This window comes from Mesoplodon bidens (genome assembly GCF_964165515.1).
Source record: "Mesoplodon bidens genome assembly, chromosome: 6".
Taxonomy (NCBI): domain Eukaryota; kingdom Metazoa; phylum Chordata; class Mammalia; order Artiodactyla; family Ziphiidae; genus Mesoplodon; species Mesoplodon bidens.
In genome coordinates this window covers 36,410,482-36,431,453 of record NC_138162.1, presented here as the reverse complement: position 1 = coordinate 36,431,453, position 20,972 = coordinate 36,410,482, and the positions used below count along the sequence as shown (strand labels likewise).

Here is a 20,972-nt window from a genome sequence, read left to right as displayed (position 1 = left end):
CTTCAGACTTGTGCTCTATTCACGAGGATTGGTGTGTTTAGCCAGTGTTAGAGGTTGAGGCCTAGCAGTTTCCAAGTTTTGTGTCCCCTATTTCTTTATCACACAGTGCAGGTCGTGCAGCAGGTGCCTCTCCACTAAGTCACTGTGGCTTTTAGTGACCACATAGGTGAAGGGGCATGCGTTTTCTGATGACGTGTTACAGGTACTGTGATTTCACATGTCTCGTATGCTGTGAACATCCTACAGGGCACAGGATGGCTCTCCACAGCAGAGTGTCCTGCCAACCTCAGTAATGCCAAGGTTGAGAAACTCTGAAGTGACAAAGGAAAGGCGAACAATGGCGTAGTAGCTGGAGGAGGAAAGTGAGGTTGATAGAGGCTGGTTTGCCTGTTAGTGTTTAGATGGAGATGTTGGGAAAGATACGGGAGAGAAAGAAAAATGGCTGACACTAGGACGAATGGGGATAATTAAAAAAAACTAAGACAAAACGAATACAACATTGTAAATTAACTGTGCTCCAATAAAAATTTAAAAACAAACAAACAAATAAAAGAAAAAAATACTTATTTTAAAAACTCCATGTGCAATTAAGGTCTAAAAGGAAATAGAAAGGAAGAGAAATACTTTTCTTTCCTGCTATCACTGTTTAAATGAGTAAAATTACATTAATCATATGGGTATTAAAATAACTGAAGACAGTTTTCTAAAAAGAGAAGTTTTAGGTTCAGAGCAACGTTAAGAGGAAAGTGCAGCGGTTTCCCGCACCCTCTCCCCCTGCGCGCACCTGGCCTCCCCCGTGGTGGTGATAATTCTTCATTCTAGGGAACTAAAGTTATCTGAGTACCTTTGAAAGGTTATTTCGTTTATGCTAGGTTCTGAAGTGAATGATTATCAATTCCTTCAGCAATTTATTTAAACACCTTAGTCATTTAGATCTTAATATGTTGTATTGAGTAAACGTTGATTAAAATTTAGTCTTTTTCAGGAAGCTCTATTCAGTTATTTTAATTGCTTCTTATCATTCTTTCCCTTTCCCTTTAGGAGCTAAAGTTAATGATGTGGTCCCCTGGGTGTTGGATCTGATTTTAAATAAACATATCATCAGCTCCAACCCACATGTGAGGCAAGCAGCCTGCATCTGGCTCCTTTCCCTTGTGAGGAAGCTAAGTACCCATAAAGAAGTGAAGGTAAGCCATTCTGTAAATGTGATCCAGCTCTGTTGGAAACTGTTTATGAAATATTTCTAATAGAAAGGTAGGAGGAAGGGAAGTGTATGGGAGTGAGGGCCACTAACCAGTAACACATATTTTGAAATAAGCTATACGTGAAGGAATGAAGGATGGTACCTGATATATATGGGCTGGAAGGTGATTCTTAAGTTGAAGGTACAACGTCAGAGGAAGTGGTGAGGATGGGGAGGCTCAGACTGTGTGCGTTAGACCACCTGTAAGTGCTACAGCCTTCAGGTAGTTTGGCCACCTTCGAAGGTGAGAGCACAGCAGGGTTTGTGACTGCCTCTGGTTGTGAGACTTCACAGGGGTTGTGTACCCTGAGAGCAAGATTTTTATTCCTCCAAGGAGGTGGAGTTTCAGTGTTCTGAATGCCTTTTTTCTTCTTTCAGTCTCATCTTAAAGAAATTCAGAGTGCATTTGTTTCTGTTTTGTCAGAAAATGATGGTAAGTAATTGGTAAATATTTGATTTCCAAACTTCTTTAAACTTGTATTTTAAATTTTGAAAAATCGGGATTAATGAACATAGAAGAAGGCTACAGGAAACTTGATTCTTTTTTTTTTTTTTTTCTTTTTTTTTTTTTTTTTGCGGTAGGCGGGCCTCTCACTGTTGTGGCCTCCCCCCTTGCGGAGCACAGGCTCCGGACACGCAGGCTCAGCGGCCATGGCTCACGGGCCTAGCCGTTCTGCGGCATGTGGGATCTTCCCAGACCGGGGCACGAACCCGTGTCCCCTGCATCGGCAGGCGGACTCTCAACCACTGCGCCACCAGGGAAGCCCGGAAACTTGATTCTTAATGTATTTATTTATTAATTAGATCATTTATTCATTAGATCAGTTTTGCATTTAAAAGTGGAGCCGAGGCCTTTAACGTTCGTACTTGTACCAAATAATAGCTTTCTTCTCCTGTTACTTAGAATTCCTTTTTTCTTTGTGATTTAAGCCAGGAGAGAGCGCAAATATTTGTGTTAGACATTTAAATAGTAGCTTTGTTTTATTAATTTTAAACATGTGGTCTGATGTTGACTTTTCATTTAAAAAATTGCACGTGGGCATCCTGAAATCCTGTGATTACCTCTCATGTGTGTGACGTGCATCCACTGACCCTTTGTCAACCATGCACTGCACACTGAGGCCCAGCAGGGTTGACTTGGCTTGTGAGTTGGATGTTCTGTGAATGTAGTTCTCATTTACAGAGACTTGCTGGTGTCATGTCCACTCAGATGATTTAGTATGTTTTTAACAAAATAGGCAGGTTGATTATGTTTTCATATCTTTACTTTGATATCATTTTGGGTTAATGTTACAAGTTTAACTTTTTTTTTACTTGATGGCCAGAGGACAAATTTTTCTTAAAAGAATATTGTTTTGTCTGACTTCTGTGTAGAACTTAGCCAAGATGTTGCCTCAAAAGGCCTTGGGTTGGTGTATGAACTGGGCAATGAACAAGATCAGCAGGAGTTGGTTTCTACTCTTGTAGAAACACTGATGACTGGCAAAAGGTACAGTGAACTTGAAAATTTCAGATTTGAACACGCAGGGCAAGTTTTGCACATACTGAGAATATGAAGTGGAAGAAGGAAAGTTCAGCTTGTGATTTTCCTGTTTATTAAGCCTTTTCTAAATTGCAAGTCATTGATTGTTATACTGTGGATAGCAGTTTAATTACCCAGTGTATACTGTTTAGAAAGTAAACTAAACTACTGTTTAGAAACAGGCCAGTAATTCAGGCTTTGAAAATTGAATGATCTTGGGACAGGTAAAGCATTGGATTACAGAAGTACCGTAATTACCGTTGGCTAAATGGAATGAAGACGTGGAGAGGAAGTGTGTCACGCAAGTCCGAGCTGTGAAGAGGAAGAGTGGGGCAGTCATTCTCGTACTTGGCCGCTGCTTTATGTTACCTTCCTTGTAGGAAGAATAGTTCTCAATGTGTGACCACATTTAATTCAGTGTAACTTTATGTGGGATGTCATTTATATCTATTTGTTCTTCCTAGACTTCATTTTACAAAATTCTCTGGCTGATGGGAAGGGTTAGTTGACTTTTACATCTTGCACACTGTAGATACTTGATAGGGAATTTGATTTTATCAGTTTACAAATGAAATGTATGCATTAGTTGAATGGTGGTATGAAAATTTTGAGGCTAATTTAAATTCTTGGTGTTGTTTTCATTTAGAACTAAGCATGAAGTTTCTGGAGAGACAGTGGTGTTTCAAGGAGGCCTTGGCAAAACCCCTGATGGGTAAGTGTGCCAGATCCATTGATCAGTCACTGTGGACATCTCTCCGTTGGAAAAGGTGCTCACCAGGTTGATTTCCACCCTCGTGGGAGGTGTTGTGTGTTAGTGGAAGAAGAAAATGTCAGTGAAAAAGCCTAGTGTTTTAAGATTGGGTTTCCTGGGGGAGCAGACTGAGATGGAGGTGTGTGTGCTGGAAGTTTATTGAAGGGTGCCCGGGGTCGTCACCCTGGGGGAGTGAGGAGGCAGGACAGGTCCGGTGGCCGAGGAGGAGCTGAACTGCTGCCCCCGCTCACGAGACCGTGACCCGTCACGGAGCTCTGGGACTGGGCTGGGAGGGCCTGCAGGGAGGTCCTGCTCTGTGTCCCCTCCTCAGGTCTTTTCACCCCCTCAGCGACTAGCCGTTGGTGGTGGGCTACTCTCGGGGAGGACCTGGCCTTGGACTGAGGGCAGTTCTGTCAGCTCCCAGCCAGTGGGTCCTCAGGGAGGAATCGGCACCCACTGCACCTAGTTTTTTTGGGGGGCATCTGTACTTGGTGTTTTGGAGTCCACCAACTTGGCATTTCAAATTACTTCGTAGAGCCTTATACCTCTTTTGTCTTATCATTATTCCATCATGGTTGATACTGTTGCTTTTCCTCTGAAAACCCTCAGGACCAGCTGCAGCTTGCTGGGCCTTGCTGGGGAGTCCCCAGAGCCCTGCCTCAGGCTGTCTCTCCCGAAGCTCCGTGATTTCACACTGAAGTTGTTTCATTCCACTTATCCTCCCTCTAGACTCCCTCTGAGTTTTAAAAAAAAGTGCTCACTTTTCACAAAATAATGGAAAAGATCAGGTAGTTCAGCAAATACAGAGGGACGGTAACAGGACTTGAAGAAGTTGTTATCAGGATTGGGACGCTGTAGCTTAGAAAAGGTGTAGGGAAGACAGAAGTTGTCTTCAGACGGTCCTCTTAGGATCCTGAGAGAGATGGGTGCACAGTGTACCGAAGAATTATTGCCGTCTCCTGAGGTGATGAGGGCTCCACCCTCGTGGGCATCACAGGTGCCTTAGGTCATTTACCAGCCATTGCTGAGAACTGAAGTAGGCGACCTTTATATTCTCGTCACCCTGGTTCTCTGCCTCTGTGATAATGAGGTAACTCAATATTGGAAATTTAGCGAAAACATAATTTTAAAATGTCCTAGTAATATTGGTAATGTAATTTTTTTAATAGTCTGGAGGTGGAGAAATACATTACAGCATACTTTTTCATTTTTGTTTTCAAGCCAGGGCCTCTCTACTTACAAGGAGCTTTGTTCTCTGGCAAGTGATCTTAGTCAGCCGGATCTGGTGTATAAATTTATGAATCTAGCCAACCATCACGCAATGTGGAACTCTAGGAAGGTAAGTGGCTATTGCTGGACATTTTATTTTTTTCCTCCCTCCAAATCAAACCTCCTGCATTGGCAGACGGGGACAACTGTTATGCAATGTGTTTTGTAAAAGTCTATGATTAGAGAGATCTAGATCACCACATAGCTGCTATTATTGATTGGTAAAGCTGGACACCCAGTAAATCAGGCTCTATTCAGGGACAAGGACAGGAGGAAGAATTTTGTGATATTTGATATGTGGATATCATATCTGAGCCACGTTGTTTTATTTTTTTAGGGTGCTGCTTTTGGTTTTAATGTAATTGCTACCAGAGCTGGAGAGCAGCTAGCTCCTTTCCTGCCTCAGCTGGTTCCTCGTCTTTATCGTTATCAGTTTGATCCCAACCTTGGCATTCGACAGGCCATGACAAGTATTTGGAACGCGCTGGTCACTGACAAGTCAACGGCAAGTATCTGTGAGCCCTTGTCCCAGGTGACACATGGCATGTAAACCCACGCTCATCTTCCTTTCTACTTGGTGTACTTTTTTGTTTAAACAAACAGACTTTCCCTTCATCCCTTGCTTTCTTCCTTCTTTCAAGGTATCAGAGATGCTCATGGCAACATTTATTGAAATCTCAAAAATGGAAACAATCTAAATGTCCATTGGGTGGATGGTTAAGGAAGTGGCAGTGTATCCACACAAATGGAAAACTGTATGTCGATAGTTAACCACTGACGTAGCGGAGAACAGGTCGTGGTTCTTGCCTTCAAGGAGTTCACGTAGTTGGGGAGGTAGATAAGGAATCAGGCAGTTAACATATTTGGTTTTTTTCTCATCTGGCTGCTTCTCATATCCTCCTTCGCTGTGAGATACTAGGATCTCTCAGGGCTTGCCTCTGAGTACCGTTGACTCTCTCCACTTTCTCTTGTTAGATGAGCTCATCAGTTCCAGGGCTTACGTGTCATCTTGATTGTGATGGTTCCCAGTCTTTACTTCTGGCCCAGGCACAACTTGTGCTCCTGACTTGTCTGTCTCACTGCCTGCTTGACATTGTCACTTGGATGTTGTTTCGAGATACCTTAGACTTAATATGTCCAGAACAGGACTTAAAAAAACAAACTTCCCCCTCTCTTCTCCTCGGCGTTCATTCATTTACCCCAGCTGGGAAACTGGGCATCATCCTTGATTATTGTCTGTCTCACCCTCACCCTCAATTGAATCCAGTAGCAAATTCTGTTGATTCTGCTTCCAAAGTATTTCTCCCTCTCTCCCTTCCTCCCTTCCCTTCTTCCCTCCTTCCTTTCTCTCTCTTTCTCTCTCTCTCTTTCTCTCTTTCTTTCTCTCTCTCTCTCTCTCTTTTTCTTTCTTTCTTCCTCCCTTCCTCCCTTCCTTCCACTGTGTGGCTTGCAGGATCTCAGTTCCCTGACCAGGGATCAAACCCGGGCCCACAGCAGTGAAAGCGCTGCATCTTAACCCCTGGATCTCCAGGGAATTCCCTCCAAAGTATTTCTTGAATCTATTCTCTTTTTTCCTAATTCTTCCCTGATGAACAGGTTGTCATCTTTCTCTTCTCTTTGCCTTCTTTCATTTAATTACCAATAGCAAAAGTGATTTTTAAAAACGCAAATTGGATTGCATTTTGGGTTAAAATCCTTTGGTGGCTTCCTAGTTCACTTTAAAAAAACCCCATGACCCTTACCCTGTCTTTCCATGCCTGAGCATGATGCAGCCCTTTCCTCTGTCTCCAGTCTGATGCTGGTAGGCACTGGAGGGTTCCACCTTGAGGGTTCGGTGAGTTCTGTTTGCTCTAGGAGAGTACTTGGTACCACTGGGTCAACTGAGATCTAATAGGTTGAATTCAGGGCCCAGGCTTAGGCTCTCAAGATGTGAGTGTCACCTCTGTGTGAGTGGAAGGTGAAGCCACAGATGTGGATGAGATCACTATGGAGACTGTCTAGAGACATGGACATAGAAAGACATCAGTTTCTTAAATCTTAGGTGAGTTATTTCCTCCCTGTCTTGGTTTTCTTAAATGTGAGGATAACAAAACCTCTCCTACCTACAAGAGTAAAAGTGGAAAAGCCGTAAGTTTTGAAGTTCTTTGGATTAGCATAAAAAGTGAATCTACTATCGGTGTGTGTAGTTATTACCAAATGGATAAGTGTATATCAAAACTAAAGAGGCTTAAAAGATTAAATTTGTCTTCATTCTGAACAATCAAGTGCTTCTTTATGTGCAGACGTGGTGCAGGCTACCAGGGAGGCAAAGACAAGTGAGACACTGTCCCTGCCCTCGAGGTCTCAGTGTGAAGGGGCAGGACAGTTACTGTGCTGTCTGATACAATGTGCTTAAGAAGGTGCCATGGGAACATAAGGCAGAGTAGGCCAGTCCTGTCTGCGAAGGTGATGCCTGACTTGAATCTTGGACAAGTAGGAGATAGAAGAGGTAGAGGTAGTGTGTGCTAGGGAGTGGAGGGTGAGACAGGACATACAAGAACTTGGGAGCTAGATGGTCCCAGGAGGGCTTCGTACCCACGCCTGGGTGATTGGACTTTATTTTCATGCACTGAGGAAAGTAAGAGGATCATGTTTGCATTTCAGGATGATCAGCTGGGCAGCTTTCAGCAACTAAAGTGGGGAGAGAGTTGTGGACTGAGAGGCCTAGAGAGACACTTAGGCTGTTATATACAGAAACACAGTGTGGTAGAGATGAATCATTTGATTATTGATGGATTTTGCATTCTCAGTTTTATCCTTTTGCTTTCATTAGGTGGATAAGTATTTGAAGGAAATTCTTCAAGATTTGGTTAAGAATCTAACCAGCAGTATGTGGCGAGTTCGAGAATCCAGGTACCATTTTTGGAAATATAAGACTAGTCAAATAAAATTGAATTTTTTTTCCCTTCAAATTTCCAAGTTTTATACTTTGTGCAAGAGGAATAAGTTAAAACCACTAAAAAGCATATTTCTGGTTGGGTTAGACAGTTAATGATATTTAAGCTCTAGTCAGTGGTTTTCCTAAGTTGTCTTAGTTTTTGTAAGTATGAAATAACAGAAGTAGATCACTTGTTAAATTAGACATCAAGATACATTCATACACTCTCATGACTTTGTAGGGTAGCATTTATTTTTACATGTATAATTTATGTTTATTCAGTGCCTGCTATATGCTTGGCAGTGTGCTAGGCCCTGGAGGTATATTGGTAAGTAAAAAATGATGTATCATCTTAAAGAGATTATATTATAGTTGTGGGAAATAGACATTTGATGAATGTACATGCCATGTGCCTGTGGTATATTTGAGGCACCAAGAAGAGAGTAGTCGTTGCTGTCTTGGGGTGAGGGGGTTAAGACTAGAAATATAGGCAGAATCCATATTCTTGTTTGATATGAATGTTTCATAGTAAAAGATTGAGCTTTCTTGATCATATATTTGAAACCAAATTGTTTATTTTCAGCTGTTTAGCTCTGAATGATTTATTGAGAGGAAGACCCCTAGATGACATCATTGATAAACTTCCAGAAATTTGGGAAACTCTCTTTAGAGTACAAGATGATATAAAGGTACTATATATACATAAATCTGCATTTATTTATAGAATAGCATAAATTGGAATTGTTAAAATATGTATGTTACATATTTCAAAATTCAATATCCAGACAATTTTTTTTAAAAGACCAGAATTTTCCTCCAAAGTTTCAGGTTTTTTTTTTTTTTTTTTGGCGGTATGCGGGCCTCTCACTGCTGTGGCCTCTCCCGTTGTGGAGCACAGGCTCCGGACGCGCAGGCTCAGCGGCCATGGCTGACAGGCCCAGCCGCTCCACGGCATGTGGGATCCTCCCGGACCGGGGCACGAACCCGCGTCCCCTGCATCGGCAGGCAGACTCTCAACCACTGCGCCACCAGGGAAGCCCCAAAGTTTCAGTTTTGATGTGTCTGTGAAGTGGCAAGTTTAGGTATCTTTAGATCTAAATTTAATTAAAGTTAAAATAAAAAGCGTAACTACTGCCTGATTTTCTTTTAGTAGAGTTCTTGTGATGCTGTTGATGAGGAACAAATAACAGTTTAGAAATAATCCAAAATAACTCTACTTGGATCAGCTTCATAAGTTGGATCAGTCATTCCCAAATAATGTGACCAGTTTCTCTTTTGCCTCGGCAGTCTAAATTTAAAATTTTTCCATGTTACCATTAAAATTAGGCACTTCAGTTTTTTGCTTTATTCGTCAGAGTTTTTTTAAGTCTTTCAGAATCTTCACATAGATCTCTATACATTTGCTTTTATAATACATTTAGTTTCTAAACTGTTATACTTAATATCCATATTTTTGTAAGGTCAAAATAGGTTGTATCTAATTTTAAAAATAGTAGTATGGCATGGTAGTATGTTCCTTGACGGGCAAAGAGCCTAGTGAAATACCATTTTTTACCTAGTAATGAAAGTAGGATTTTTCACCAATTTGTGTAGATTTGGAGGCAGTTTAAATACACATTTTGGGGTAGATGAGAAGGAAACTCTGACGTTGTATAATGTCATATTTTTCTCATTTTTAGGAATCTGTACGAAAAGCAGCAGAACTGGCTCTGAAAACGCTGAGCAAGGTGAAAACTCTTGTCTTATACTGGGCGGGGGGGTGAAGTGGCGCAGGATTCTATGTGACAGTGAAAATTATGACTTATTTTTTTGTCATGTAAAGTGACATTTAGTTGCAGTGTAACTGGCTTCATGTTACAGCCCACTTCTTAACAATGAATGGGAAACTGGTTGCTATTACATTAGAATACTAGTATTTTTAACAAAGTGTGTCTCTGGGCCCTTTAAATGGAGAGCTCTTCTGGGCCTTTATATAAGATAGGACTTTCTCTTGACCCTGAAGTACACATTACATTTAGATCAAGCAACGTCTGTTCTCTTTATTATTGCTATGTTTATATGTTAATCTGCCTTTCATACTTATGAGGTTGGCAGCCTTTTTTTTTTTTTTTTTTTTTTTCGGTACGTGGGCCTCTCACTGTTGTGATCTCTCCCGTTGCGGAGCACAGGCTCTGGACACCCAGGCTCAGCAGCCGTGGCTCACGGGCCCAGCTGCTCCGCGACATGTGGGATCTTCCCGGACCAGGGCACAAACCCGTGTCCCCTGCATTGGCAGGTGGACTCTCAACCACTGCGCCACCAGGGAAGCCCTGGCCGCCTTTTTGAAACTGGTTTCCCACTTGAACTTGATTTTGTGGTATATCAGTGCCTTCTAATGTATTAGAAGGTTTTGAATCCAAGTGTTTCTTATTCCACATTTGTGTTCTTGACCTCTCTGTTATGCTGCCACCCAAAGTTATTGATGATGATCATGATAATAATACCTTAAGCCTTCTTCAGAGTGCTTTCTAAACATTTTCTCATTTCATCTTCAACTGTTTCCTGTTTCACAAATTAGAAGACCAAAGCTTAGAAAGTAAAATGCATTACCAATTTTGTGTTCAGTTATCGGCAGACATAGGACTCAATCCCAGATCATGAGATCTTCTTTTTCTTTCTGTGATATCGTAGAAAGTAGAGTGACTTATCCTTTTCTAGGGATATAGGAAGTAGGAAGTATTTTGTCAGATGAATGCGTTACTGGGTGAGAGGTCAGTTTCATTAATTTCCATGCTCTTTGTATGTGAGGTTTGTGTGAAAATGTGTGACCCTGCCAACGGAGCAGCTGGCCAGAGAACCATTGCTGTCCTTCTGCCCTGCCTTCTGGACAAAGGAGTGATGAGTCCTGTGACAGAAGTTCGAGCCCTCAGGTTTGAATCAGCTGATGAAATTGAATGTATTGGATTTACTTAGTTCTTAGCCACCCAGTAGAAATTGGGTTTCTTTGAATGTTAGATTCTTGAAAGAATGGAGAAATGAGGAGAATCCAGTGGAGTGACCCAATAGCAAATGTGAGAAGTGGTGAGTCAGAACATTTTTGCAGAGACATTCTCATGGGAGCTTTGCTTTTGTCCAGCCTTCTGCCACTCTGCCTCAACCTTGAGTAAAGTGTGTTATTTTATTGTCATTGGCCTCTGCCCCCAGCAGGCACATCTTCCTATTCTGCTACGCCTCAGGTACTTGAGAGCTTGCTTGTTGGTTATACCACTTAGTAATGTTTCACAGATTATTATGTTTAAAATAAACTGTTTACTGCCTGTGAAATACTCAAGAAGTACACATTTAGATATATATGGCTCTTTTAAGTTAAAATCAGCAGTGAAGGTTTCTTTTTTTTTTTTAAAACCAGAGTGCTATCTGGGAACTTGCATCTGTTCCATTTTTTATTTCACTCTTGAAATTAGATCAAATTAATAGTACCAACACTATTTCATGCTAACTAAATAGTTGGTATGGGAAAGCTCTTCTCAGAAGGATTCACCTAACAAATGCAAAGGAATGATAAAATTAGGATATCACCATTTTGCTGTCCGCAGTAAGATAATCCAGGTAATGATCATAAGTGGCTCCTGAGTCCGCTGGTAAAGGCTGACGGGAGGAGCATTATAATGGGTGGTTGGTTCATGCCGACCAAACTTGAACCTGCTCTTCGCTCTTTAACAGCACAAAAAAAGATAAGCATCTTGATGTGATGAGACAGGACATGACCACCTGTGAAAAATTCTTGTTTTAAAAAAAATTGAACTGAACTTGATTTAGCCTGCAGATCTGTATAAGCTACAGAGGACCTGTTAAGTGACACCATCAGAATACAAATCAATAGCTTAAAAAAAAAGAGGACAGAAAGACGACTGTTGAAAAAGATTCAGGAAATGCAGTAAATTGCAATGTGTAGATGGACTCTGGATTCGATTTCAGCAAACCAGCTCTTACGGACACTTGTGAAACAATCAGGAAATTTGGATATTAGATGATATGAAAAAATTCTTCATATTTTTTAGGTGTGAAATGGTATTTTGATTATGATAAAAAGTCTGGGTCTCTTCATGATACATGCAGAAGTTTAGTTAGGGAATACGCTTCAAAATACTACAGTGGCAGGGGGAAAAGTATATGAATGGTCTGTATGTATGGTGGATGCCTAAGTGAGACAAAATTGGCCAAAGGTAGCTGATTGTTGAATTGGGTGGAGAACATACAGAATTGCATTTATGATTCTCTTTACTTTCATATATGTGTGAAAATTTCTATAATAAAAAGTAAAAACAAAAACCAAAAAAAACCCAACACAGAGCTAAGACCAGGCTCTGTACCCAAGGGAGTATGTTCCTTAATGCAATAAAGTGCAGAAACTCCTCATGATTAGACCTGTAGGGCTTCTTGCTTTCGTTAAAAGGACTCAGGAGTTGTGTTTTGTGTGTCTGTAGCATTAACACCCTCGTGAAGATCAGCAAAAGTGCAGGAGCCATGTTGAAACCACATGCACCAAAACTCATCCCAGCTCTGCTAGAATCCTTAAGTGTATTGGAGCCTCAAGTTCTCAATTATTTGAGTCTCCGGGCTACAGACCAAGAAAAGGTGAGTTGACGACACAGCCATATTGGTAATTCTCATGAAGGGAGAGCCCTGTTAAGATACTCAACAGGCCTTCCAGGGTCCTTAGACAAACTCCATGACTCAGATGATACTTTCACCACCCTTGAAACAGCTCAACTTCTATAACCACATGCAGTGTTTTTTTGGGGGAGGGGGGTGGAGAGGGCTCATACACTGTTATGTGAAGTGAATGAAAAGTGACACTTCCGTCCAAAAAAATACATCAATACATTTATTTAACACGGTTTTTTGTACATGTTTGTTTATTTTCTAGGGGTTGGGTCTACACCCGCAGAGTCCTTCTAGGGACCATTCCTGCTTTGCAGATCAAGAGGATTTGTAGCTAGACTTTTGCACAGTCCAAAATTATTCTGCTTTTTAGGTATACTGTAGTTCCCTAGTCTCTGATCAGAGTTTTGTTTTGTTCTGTTTTTTTAAGTTACAGATAACACATTTATTGTGAAAAGTTAAAACAACACGGAAGAGTAGAAAGTAATCCCCTAGGGGTCCCCTCTGCTGTGGCAGCACAGTATCATTTCCTGAGGAGTACTCACTGTCAGCAGTGCCTGGGTCTTTTTTCAACTTCTTTTGTAGTCATAGGCTGCAAAACCAAACAAACATACTAATTTTAAAATAGAATCAGGCTGCGAATATTGTTCTGCAACTTGATTTTTGTGTTTTTTTGTTTTTGTTTTTTTGATGTTGGGGGTAGGAGTTTATTAATTAATTTATTTATTTTTGCTGTGTTGGGTCTTCGTTTCTGTGCGAGGGCTTTCTCTAGCTGTGGCAAGCAGGGGCCACTCTTCATCGCGGTGCGCGGGCCTCTATCGCGGCCTTTCTTGTCGCGGAGCACAGGCTCCAGACGCGCAGGCTCAGTAGTTGTGGCTCACGGGCCCAGCCGCTCTGCGACATGTGGGATCCTCCCAGACCAGGGCTCGAACCCGTGTCCCCTGCATCAGCAGGCAGGTTCTCAACCACTGCGCCACCAGGGAAGCCCCTGATTTTTGTTTTTAACAAAATACCCTGTGTATATATAGATCTATTTCATTCTTTTTAGTGCATGCATAGTATCCTACAGTGAGATTATTTTGAACTTTTGTGTGAGAGATTTTGTGGCATCAAAAGTTACGAATGTTCTGTTTTCTCCACATCTTTGCCAACATTGAATAATATCAGTCTGATAAGCAAGAATCTCATTATTCTAATTTAGTTTCCTATTATTAGTGTTGTCCATTGTCTTTTCGTATTGTGTTAGCCATTTATAAATATTTCTTCTGTGAGTTGTATGTTTCTACTCTATGTCTGTTTTTCACTTGTTTATGTTTTTACATTGGTCTTTATTAGAACTGTCAAACTCCTGTTATATGATTGTAGAAGTTTTCTCTCAGTGCACTATTTGGTTTTTAACTTACCTGAACTATTCTATTCTGATCACTTACTCTGTTTTCCCTTTGCCTCTGATATGGCTGTTCCTTCTCCAGTCATCATGCTTTCCTCTTTCAGCAGTAATCTTGCCTTTCCTAGGTTCTCACCTGCTAGGTGTTGAGAATTAGGAAACAAATTCTAGTCCAAACTTTGCAGCCCTAGGCAAGTCACTTCTGTATGCCTAATTTTTCTCACTTATTATGTCTGGATAGTGTCAACCTCTCCTATACCATAGTTATTTGATTAAAATGCTATTGTATCAATAGATAGGAGGGTCCTTTATAAAGTTAAAACAATACATGTATAAAATTAAAAATCGTGTATTAGATAGAAAATTATTTAGTCTGTTTCTTTATTTAATGGAGGGAGAACCTGAGGCTCAAGAAGGCTGGATAACTTGCTCAGAGCCATACTATGATATTTTCTAACTGCAGTTAATTTCTAACTGTTGTCTGCATTTCTCACTTACGGTGAGATGCTGCCTCTACATATATATGGTTGAGTGTAGGACAAAAGAAATTATTGAGACTTGTGTCTGAATTTGTTGTATCTATATATTATTTTTTTAAAATATTCCTTAATTTGTCAGTAAAGCCCAATTTGAGTGTGTGGAGGTCCTTCTTTTAGTTTGGCTGTGCCGTGTGCAGCTTGTGGGATCCTAGTTCCCTGACCAGGGATCGAACCCACACCCTCAGCAGTGAAAACCGCAGAGTCCTAACCACTGGCCTGCCAGGGAATTCCCTGGAGGTTCTTCTTAATTGGTTGAATGTGCTTGCATTTGTGTTCTCAGGCTGCGATGGATAGTGCCCGACTCAGCGCTGCCAAATCCTCTCCCATGATGGAAACAATCAACATGGTAAGTGCCTCACGTAATGAGAACATTTACGTTTGCTTACCTTAGAGTGTAATTGTTCAAAGTCTTTAGGTTACATTAAATGAAGTAGAGGTTTAACGGATGAGTCAAGGCAGGTGTTGTGACTCTAGTTTTTTCTTAGTATAGTTTTTTTCTTTTCCTGTATTACTAAATGGAATACTTTCCCCAATACTAGATTGCATTAGTCCAGCTTTGTGTTACACAGGAGAACAATATATTAAAAGGTCTGCCTATAAATCTATATCTGTATGTCTTTTGGCCTGCCTATTTAGAAACTTCGGATACTTGTCTCTGCCTAAGCATTGTTTCTGGGAGGACCTAGGAAGGTGTAAGCTGGAGGTGTTAGTGAAGTAGGAAGCATAAAAGGTAGGGAGAGAGAACTGAGCAATGTTGGTAGGTTGTTCAGTTAAAGGAAGAGGATTTGCAGAAAAGAGCTGCTTGGCACCAAATTTCGAAATTCCAATGTTTCTGGAATCGTGGGTTAAGAGTCTCTAAGGTCACAAAAGCCGACTCTGCTGTGCATGCCCTGGAGTGGTTAATTGAGAGCTTGTGAGCTACTGGAAATTGTTTTTGATGGGCAGATCACAGGACTAGACAAGAGAAGAAGGAATTTTTTTAGTGCTTACTGGGGAACTATTACCAAAATTTGGTCTAAGGATGTCTTCGTTGGATTATGAGGGCAAAAGAAAGCTTAAAGAAATAGGAATAGTTAGCAAACACCTTATAGATATGCTCATCAGTAATAGAATATATGTCATTACATTTTCAAAAATACAGTATAGCAAATTCAGCTAAGAAGTCAACTTTAATAAGATGGCTTGATAGGGCAAGCCCACGGAAGAAGGTCAGTTTTCATCTAGGTCTTTTACACTAAACATGGATTGTTAAAGAAGAAGTAGGCCCAGAGAGATCTTCTCTTCTTGGGTACTCATTATTTATTTTCTCCTTTATAAATCAATGTTTTTTATTATTTTCGTTTTGTTTTTAATGTTGATCCACTGATGAATGATTTTCTTGTTTGTAGTATAATGATTTTAACGTTGAAATTGGAGCAAAATCAAACCAGTGGTTTTTGCACTTCATGTCAAAACCAGTTGGGGACATAGTTGACGTGGGCAGCTTTTAATTGAAGATGTGGTACTGACTTAATTATTTGCTAAGGTTAACTTTATATTTATTCTCTTCCAAAAGTGCCTGCAGTATCTTGATGTGTCGGTGCTGGGTGAGCTAGTTCCTAGGTTATGTGAACTGATCAGAAGTGGTGTAGGTCTTGGAACTAAGGTAAGCAAGTGTATTTTTCATAGGAGGAATTTGCATCTTCATGAGTTTGGGCCACAAAAATAGAACAGCCATCATGTGTGAAATTCATTTTTTTTTCTTAAAACCTGACTTTATTTTATGTTAACTATTCTGTTTCTATGACTGCACTAATAACTTAAAACATGTAACTCATTCAGAATATAAAACACGTGACTTATATTCAGTAAACATTGACTTACTTTTTTAGTGGAATCATTTCTGTCCCCTGGTTGCCAGGTACATGCCCTCTGGGTCCTCGTTCATAATCAGTTATTAGTGGAAATGCTCATCCAGTTATCAAGTCATGGTTGCTTAAGGTGGTGATTAGCATTTTTCACAGAGGAACCAGCAGGTATTTAGATGGAAAAATGTCTTCCTTTCCAAGATTTTTCAAGGATCAGATCCCATGCCCTACACTTTGAAAACAAACAACTCACGTTTATTTCTCCTGACAAAATTAACATCTACTTGTATTTTAAAATTTTAGCATTTATAGATCAGGAGAAAGTTAAAAGTTGTCCGTAAGTTTACCACCCATAGGTAATTGCTGTTGATATTTCAAAATGTGTCCTTCTGGTCTCTTTCTGTGCATGTGTCTTCTACAATGTCCTCTCTAATGGCCATATACTCTCTTGTGTGGCTGAAACATCATTTATTTTAATCCATCAAGGAATACCTGATTTGTTTTCAGATTTTTTGATACTAAACAAAGCGCTGTGATGAATGGTTTTGGACACATCTGAACCTGCTTCCTTTGGTTAAATTCCTAGAACGGGAAATGTTAGAACAAGGATGGACAGGATGACATGTTGCCCTCCCAAAAGATTGTACGAGTCTCCTTCTCACTTGAAATGTATGAGAGCAGTGTACACTTGCAGCAAGACCTCTGCAGGAAGTCTTGAAGGAGATCTTTGTGTTAATAATTTAAAATAAGAGTTTTACTCTTTCTAGATAGAATCTTGGAGGGGCTGTAAGGCTTTGTGTATTTCTTTAAATCTTTGATTCCTAAAACCAAGGGTTTGATAGAACATTGTGACCATCAAATTTAGACCTTTGCCTTTGTAACCCTGTAGGGAGGCTGTGCCAGTGTCATTGTGTCATTAACCACTCAGTGTCCCCAGGACCTAACACCTTACTCAGGTGAGTTTGTCAAAACCACTGGGGTGATGTTTTTGTATGGCCATGTCTTGTGTGACAAGGTTTTAAAAGGAAAAACAGTGATCATTCAGACATGCTTGGTGATATCGTGTACTTTTTCTTCCTCAAACTCTCCCACTTCTACCTTTATCTCTGTTTGCAAGAGGTACAGGATGATCCAGTTTAACAAGCTTTTACTGTTTTATAAGTGTTTATTTCTTGGTGGTATAAGGAGGTGAGAGTATCTGCTATTCTGTGCTGTATAAATGGTTTATTACTATTTATATTTAATTTTACATCAGCATTTTTCTTTTCTTGGATTGGGTTCTAGATGGGGCTCATGAACTTTATGTACCTAACTCTTGTTTTTGCAACTGTCCCCATAATAGTCGAGATCAATTAATTAATAACAGATTGATTTTTAATTTTATGCCAGGCAAAGAGAAGCAAATGGATATACAAATGTAACATGCAAGGGTTCTAGACTACTATGGAATAAATCAGATATTAATTATAGGGTTAAGTTTGTTTTGGCCCTACGAACAGAGCCGAGCATTTGGTCAGGCAAGTATCAGATTTTTCTTCTTTGTTTCCACTAGGTAAACTCATGAGTGCTTTGCTTAGTGGCCTGACAGATCGGAATGGTGTAATTCAGAAATCCTGTGCATTTGCCATGGGCCATTTAGTTCGGGTGAGTTGAGTTCCTTACTTAGTTAAGTAAGTATACTTTGATAATTATGAAGAACTGACCAGGATTGTTTCCCTTCCAGACGTCACGGGATAGCAGCACAGAGAAACTCCTGCAGAAACTCAATGGCTGGTATATGGAGAAAGAAGGTACCTTTTTTCTTCCTACTTAAATTATTGTTAATTTAGATGTAAACAACCTAATGAAACAATACAAATCAGGTCTTACCCTTTCTGATTTTATGTGGTTTGCTAGGAACATTTCTGATTGATTTTACTGGTTTGTTTTGCTGTGGTACAAGTCGAGCAGTGGGCAGTGGTCTGTTTTTTTGTTTTTTGCGGTACGCGGGCCTCTCATTGTTGTGGCCTCTCCCGTTGTGGAGCACAGGCTCCGGACACGCAGGCCCAGCGGCCATGGCTCACGGGCCCAGCCGCTCTGCAGCATATGGGATCCTCCCAGACCGGGGCATGAACCTGTGTCCCCTGCATCGGCAGGCGCACTCTCAACCACTGCGCCACCAGGGAAGCCCAGAGCAGTGGTCTGTTTTGATCAGTTACCCTTAAACACAGTAAGTGTCATAAAGACTGTTTTTTTCTGCTTCTCTTTAGAACCCATCTACAAGACCTCTTGTGCTCTGACTGTTCATGCTATTGGACGGTACAGCCCTGATGTACTGAAGAGCCATGCCAAAGAAGTTCTGCCTTTGGCATTCCTAGGCATGCATGAAATTGCTGATGAGGAGAAAGCAGAAAAAGAAGAATGTAATTTATGGACTGAAGTATGGCAGGAAAATGTACCTGGTTAGTAAACAGTGCTGTGAATTAAACCTGTTTCTTAAGAACCACAGTTGAAATTTTTAACTAATATTTTTTTATTCATAAACTTCTGTAGTTACTTTCCTGGGACCTTAACAATGTGTGTCCCATTGGGTTCTCAGCGCATCCAAATTTCCAAGTTCTCAGGTTGGCGCTCAGAGCTCTTTTCTTTCCTCTCTCATTGCTGCCCATGTGAGAGAATAGAAACTGCCCAAGCGAAGCAGAGCTTTGCTTATTTCAGTTGAGAATGAGCAGTGATTTTCGTGTTGCCTTGAGTATTATTTTAGAGTAGTGCTTCTCCACTCTGTTCTTCGTCTTGACACACGTTAATGGACGAGAGCCCTCCTGTGGACATATCCAAGTTCATAACGTCCTGCTGTTGTAACGATTTCTCACACCACCACCCACTTTTTCTCCCTTTCAAAGAGTGATGTGATGTAACCATTGAGAATCACTGCTTTAGACTGCCGGTCACTGACTTTTATTCCAGACTTAGAAAAGAAAAATCAGTTAGTTTATATATATATATATATATATACACGTGTATATATATATATATATATATATATATATATTTTTTTTTTTTTGTCACTTAAGAGTTGCTTTTCATTTTGCTTTAGGTTCCTTTGGTGGCATTCGGTTATACCTGCAGGAGTTGATTACTATCACTCAGAAGGCTTTACAGTCTCAGTCCTGGAAAATGAAAGCCCAGGGTGCAATTGCCATGGCATCAATTGCAAAACAAACCACCTCCCTGGTACCTCCGTATCTGGGAATGATACTGACCGCATTACTGCAAGGCCTAGCTGGACGAACATGGGCAGGAAAGGTAAAGGAACCATTCATGCCCAGTTAAATTTAAGGTATCCTTAAAGGATTATGACTTCATCTTTCATTTTCTATAAAAATTAGAATGTTGTTTTGTGGGACATCAGATGGGTTGTTTTTGTAAACCAGATTTCCTAGGCAGTTGGGAAGCTTTGGGTAAACTTTGCCTGATTAAGTGTGATATTTCATCAAAGTATAACCCACGTGCCCTTGAATACTGCACAGTAATGCTGGAGGTTGATTTTTATTTATCATGTTCAGCTTTCCAAAAGAAGTCTTAAACCAAGTGGTCACCCTTTTGTCCTTGTTGACCTCATGAACAGATCAGAATTCGGGCACATGCGAAATTGAGTAGCAAGGCAAGCTGTGTCTAAACCCCGGGCTGAGGATGCCCATCTCTGGGGCCTCTGAATTAGTAAAAGTCATTTTTTATACAAGGGTGATGGTAGGTTATACACAGTGAATACTCAGTGGGGAGCGCGAGACTGTGGCATCATACGCAGTCTGGTTGACGTGGTAGAAGCCAGTAGTGGCCAGTGCAGAACTGTAGATGAAGTACGGGTCTAGGAGTCAGACACAGTTCTGATTCCATTGTTGACGCTTCTGCCTCTGTGACCTTGGACAAGCTGGTTCTCTAGGCTTTATGAAATGGAGAGGAAGACATGCTTCCGTGGTTTGGAGTAAAACTCTGTGGATGTGCTTGTTAAACAGTTAAGTGTGTCAAAGATACGGTGACTCTGGTTAATTTTTGTTGTCATAATTTTTAAAAATTTATGAGGTAATTATAGTCATGTACAGCGTATGTAAGTGACACATTTGCTTAATAGTATTCCCTCATCTTTCAACCCTTTAGGAAGAACTGTTGAAAGCCATTGCCTGTGTGGTGACAGCTTGCAGGTAAGTGTTCCTTCAGTGAAGGTGCCATTTCTTAAACTGCACCTGAAAGCTGCAGGCTTTATTAACTGTTGTGATGCTTTTGTATGGATCCTGCAGTGCAGAGTTGGAGAAGCCTGTGCCCAGTCAGCCTGGCACCAGTGAAATCCTCCAGGCTGTTCTGAAGGAGTGTTGCAAAGAGAATCCCAAATACAAGCTTGCAGCAATCAGCTGTGCAGGGGATGTCTTAAAGGCCACCAAAGAAGACAGATTCCAGGAGTTTGCTGACATTGTCATACCTCTCATCAAGAAGGTAATGATCGCCATATCCTTTCAGGTCTGGTTTATACTTTAAAAAAATTAAAAAATAAAAATTTTAAAAAAAGAAGGAAGAGATTTTCCTGTGTCCTTTTTGCATATTTTAGGAGGATTCATGTAGCTGCAAATAGCAGAAAAAACCCCAAATATCATGGCTTCAAACACGGTAGACGTTAGTCTCTCACAGAAGAGTTTAGGGAGTCTGGCTCTTTGCAGCTCACAGCTCTGCCTTCCCTGGGGTGTGGCCATTGTCTTCACGGTCCACCATGTATCTGCATTCCAGGTGGGTGATGGCAGAGGAGATGAAGAAAGGATGAAGGATCAAAGTAGGTATGTCAGTTCTCTCTTAAGGAGAGTTCCTGGAAGCTGCCAGAGGGC

The 20,972-nt window shown here is 40.7% G+C and overlaps 1 protein-coding gene across 4 annotated transcripts in view; it reads left to right on the top strand.

Moving 5' to 3' along the window:
• Positions 1-20,972, top strand: part of ECPAS (Ecm29 proteasome adaptor and scaffold) — a 103,972-nt gene that overhangs the window by 72,205 nt on the left and 10,795 nt on the right. For all 4 annotated transcript variants that reach the window (XM_081236615.1, XM_081236613.1, XM_081236612.1 and 1 more), the window contains 20 exons: positions 1,042-1,187; positions 1,622-1,676; positions 2,618-2,732; positions 3,412-3,477; positions 4,738-4,855; positions 5,123-5,290; positions 7,598-7,677; positions 8,286-8,391; positions 9,382-9,429; positions 10,490-10,611; positions 12,169-12,319; positions 14,553-14,618; positions 15,828-15,917; positions 17,009-17,075; positions 17,672-17,763; positions 17,843-17,909; positions 18,369-18,560; positions 19,196-19,404; positions 20,257-20,300; positions 20,397-20,589. In XM_081236615.1, the coding sequence (XP_081092741.1) occupies positions 1,042-1,187; positions 1,622-1,676; positions 2,618-2,732; positions 3,412-3,477; positions 4,738-4,855; positions 5,123-5,290; positions 7,598-7,677; positions 8,286-8,391; positions 9,382-9,429; positions 10,490-10,611; positions 12,169-12,319; positions 14,553-14,618; positions 15,828-15,917; positions 17,009-17,075; positions 17,672-17,763; positions 17,843-17,909; positions 18,369-18,560; positions 19,196-19,404; positions 20,257-20,300; positions 20,397-20,589 (2,195 nt within the window). The remainder of the gene's footprint in view (positions 1-1,041; positions 1,188-1,621; positions 1,677-2,617; positions 2,733-3,411; positions 3,478-4,737; positions 4,856-5,122; positions 5,291-7,597; positions 7,678-8,285; positions 8,392-9,381; positions 9,430-10,489; positions 10,612-12,168; positions 12,320-14,552; positions 14,619-15,827; positions 15,918-17,008; positions 17,076-17,671; positions 17,764-17,842; positions 17,910-18,368; positions 18,561-19,195; positions 19,405-20,256; positions 20,301-20,396; positions 20,590-20,972) is intronic.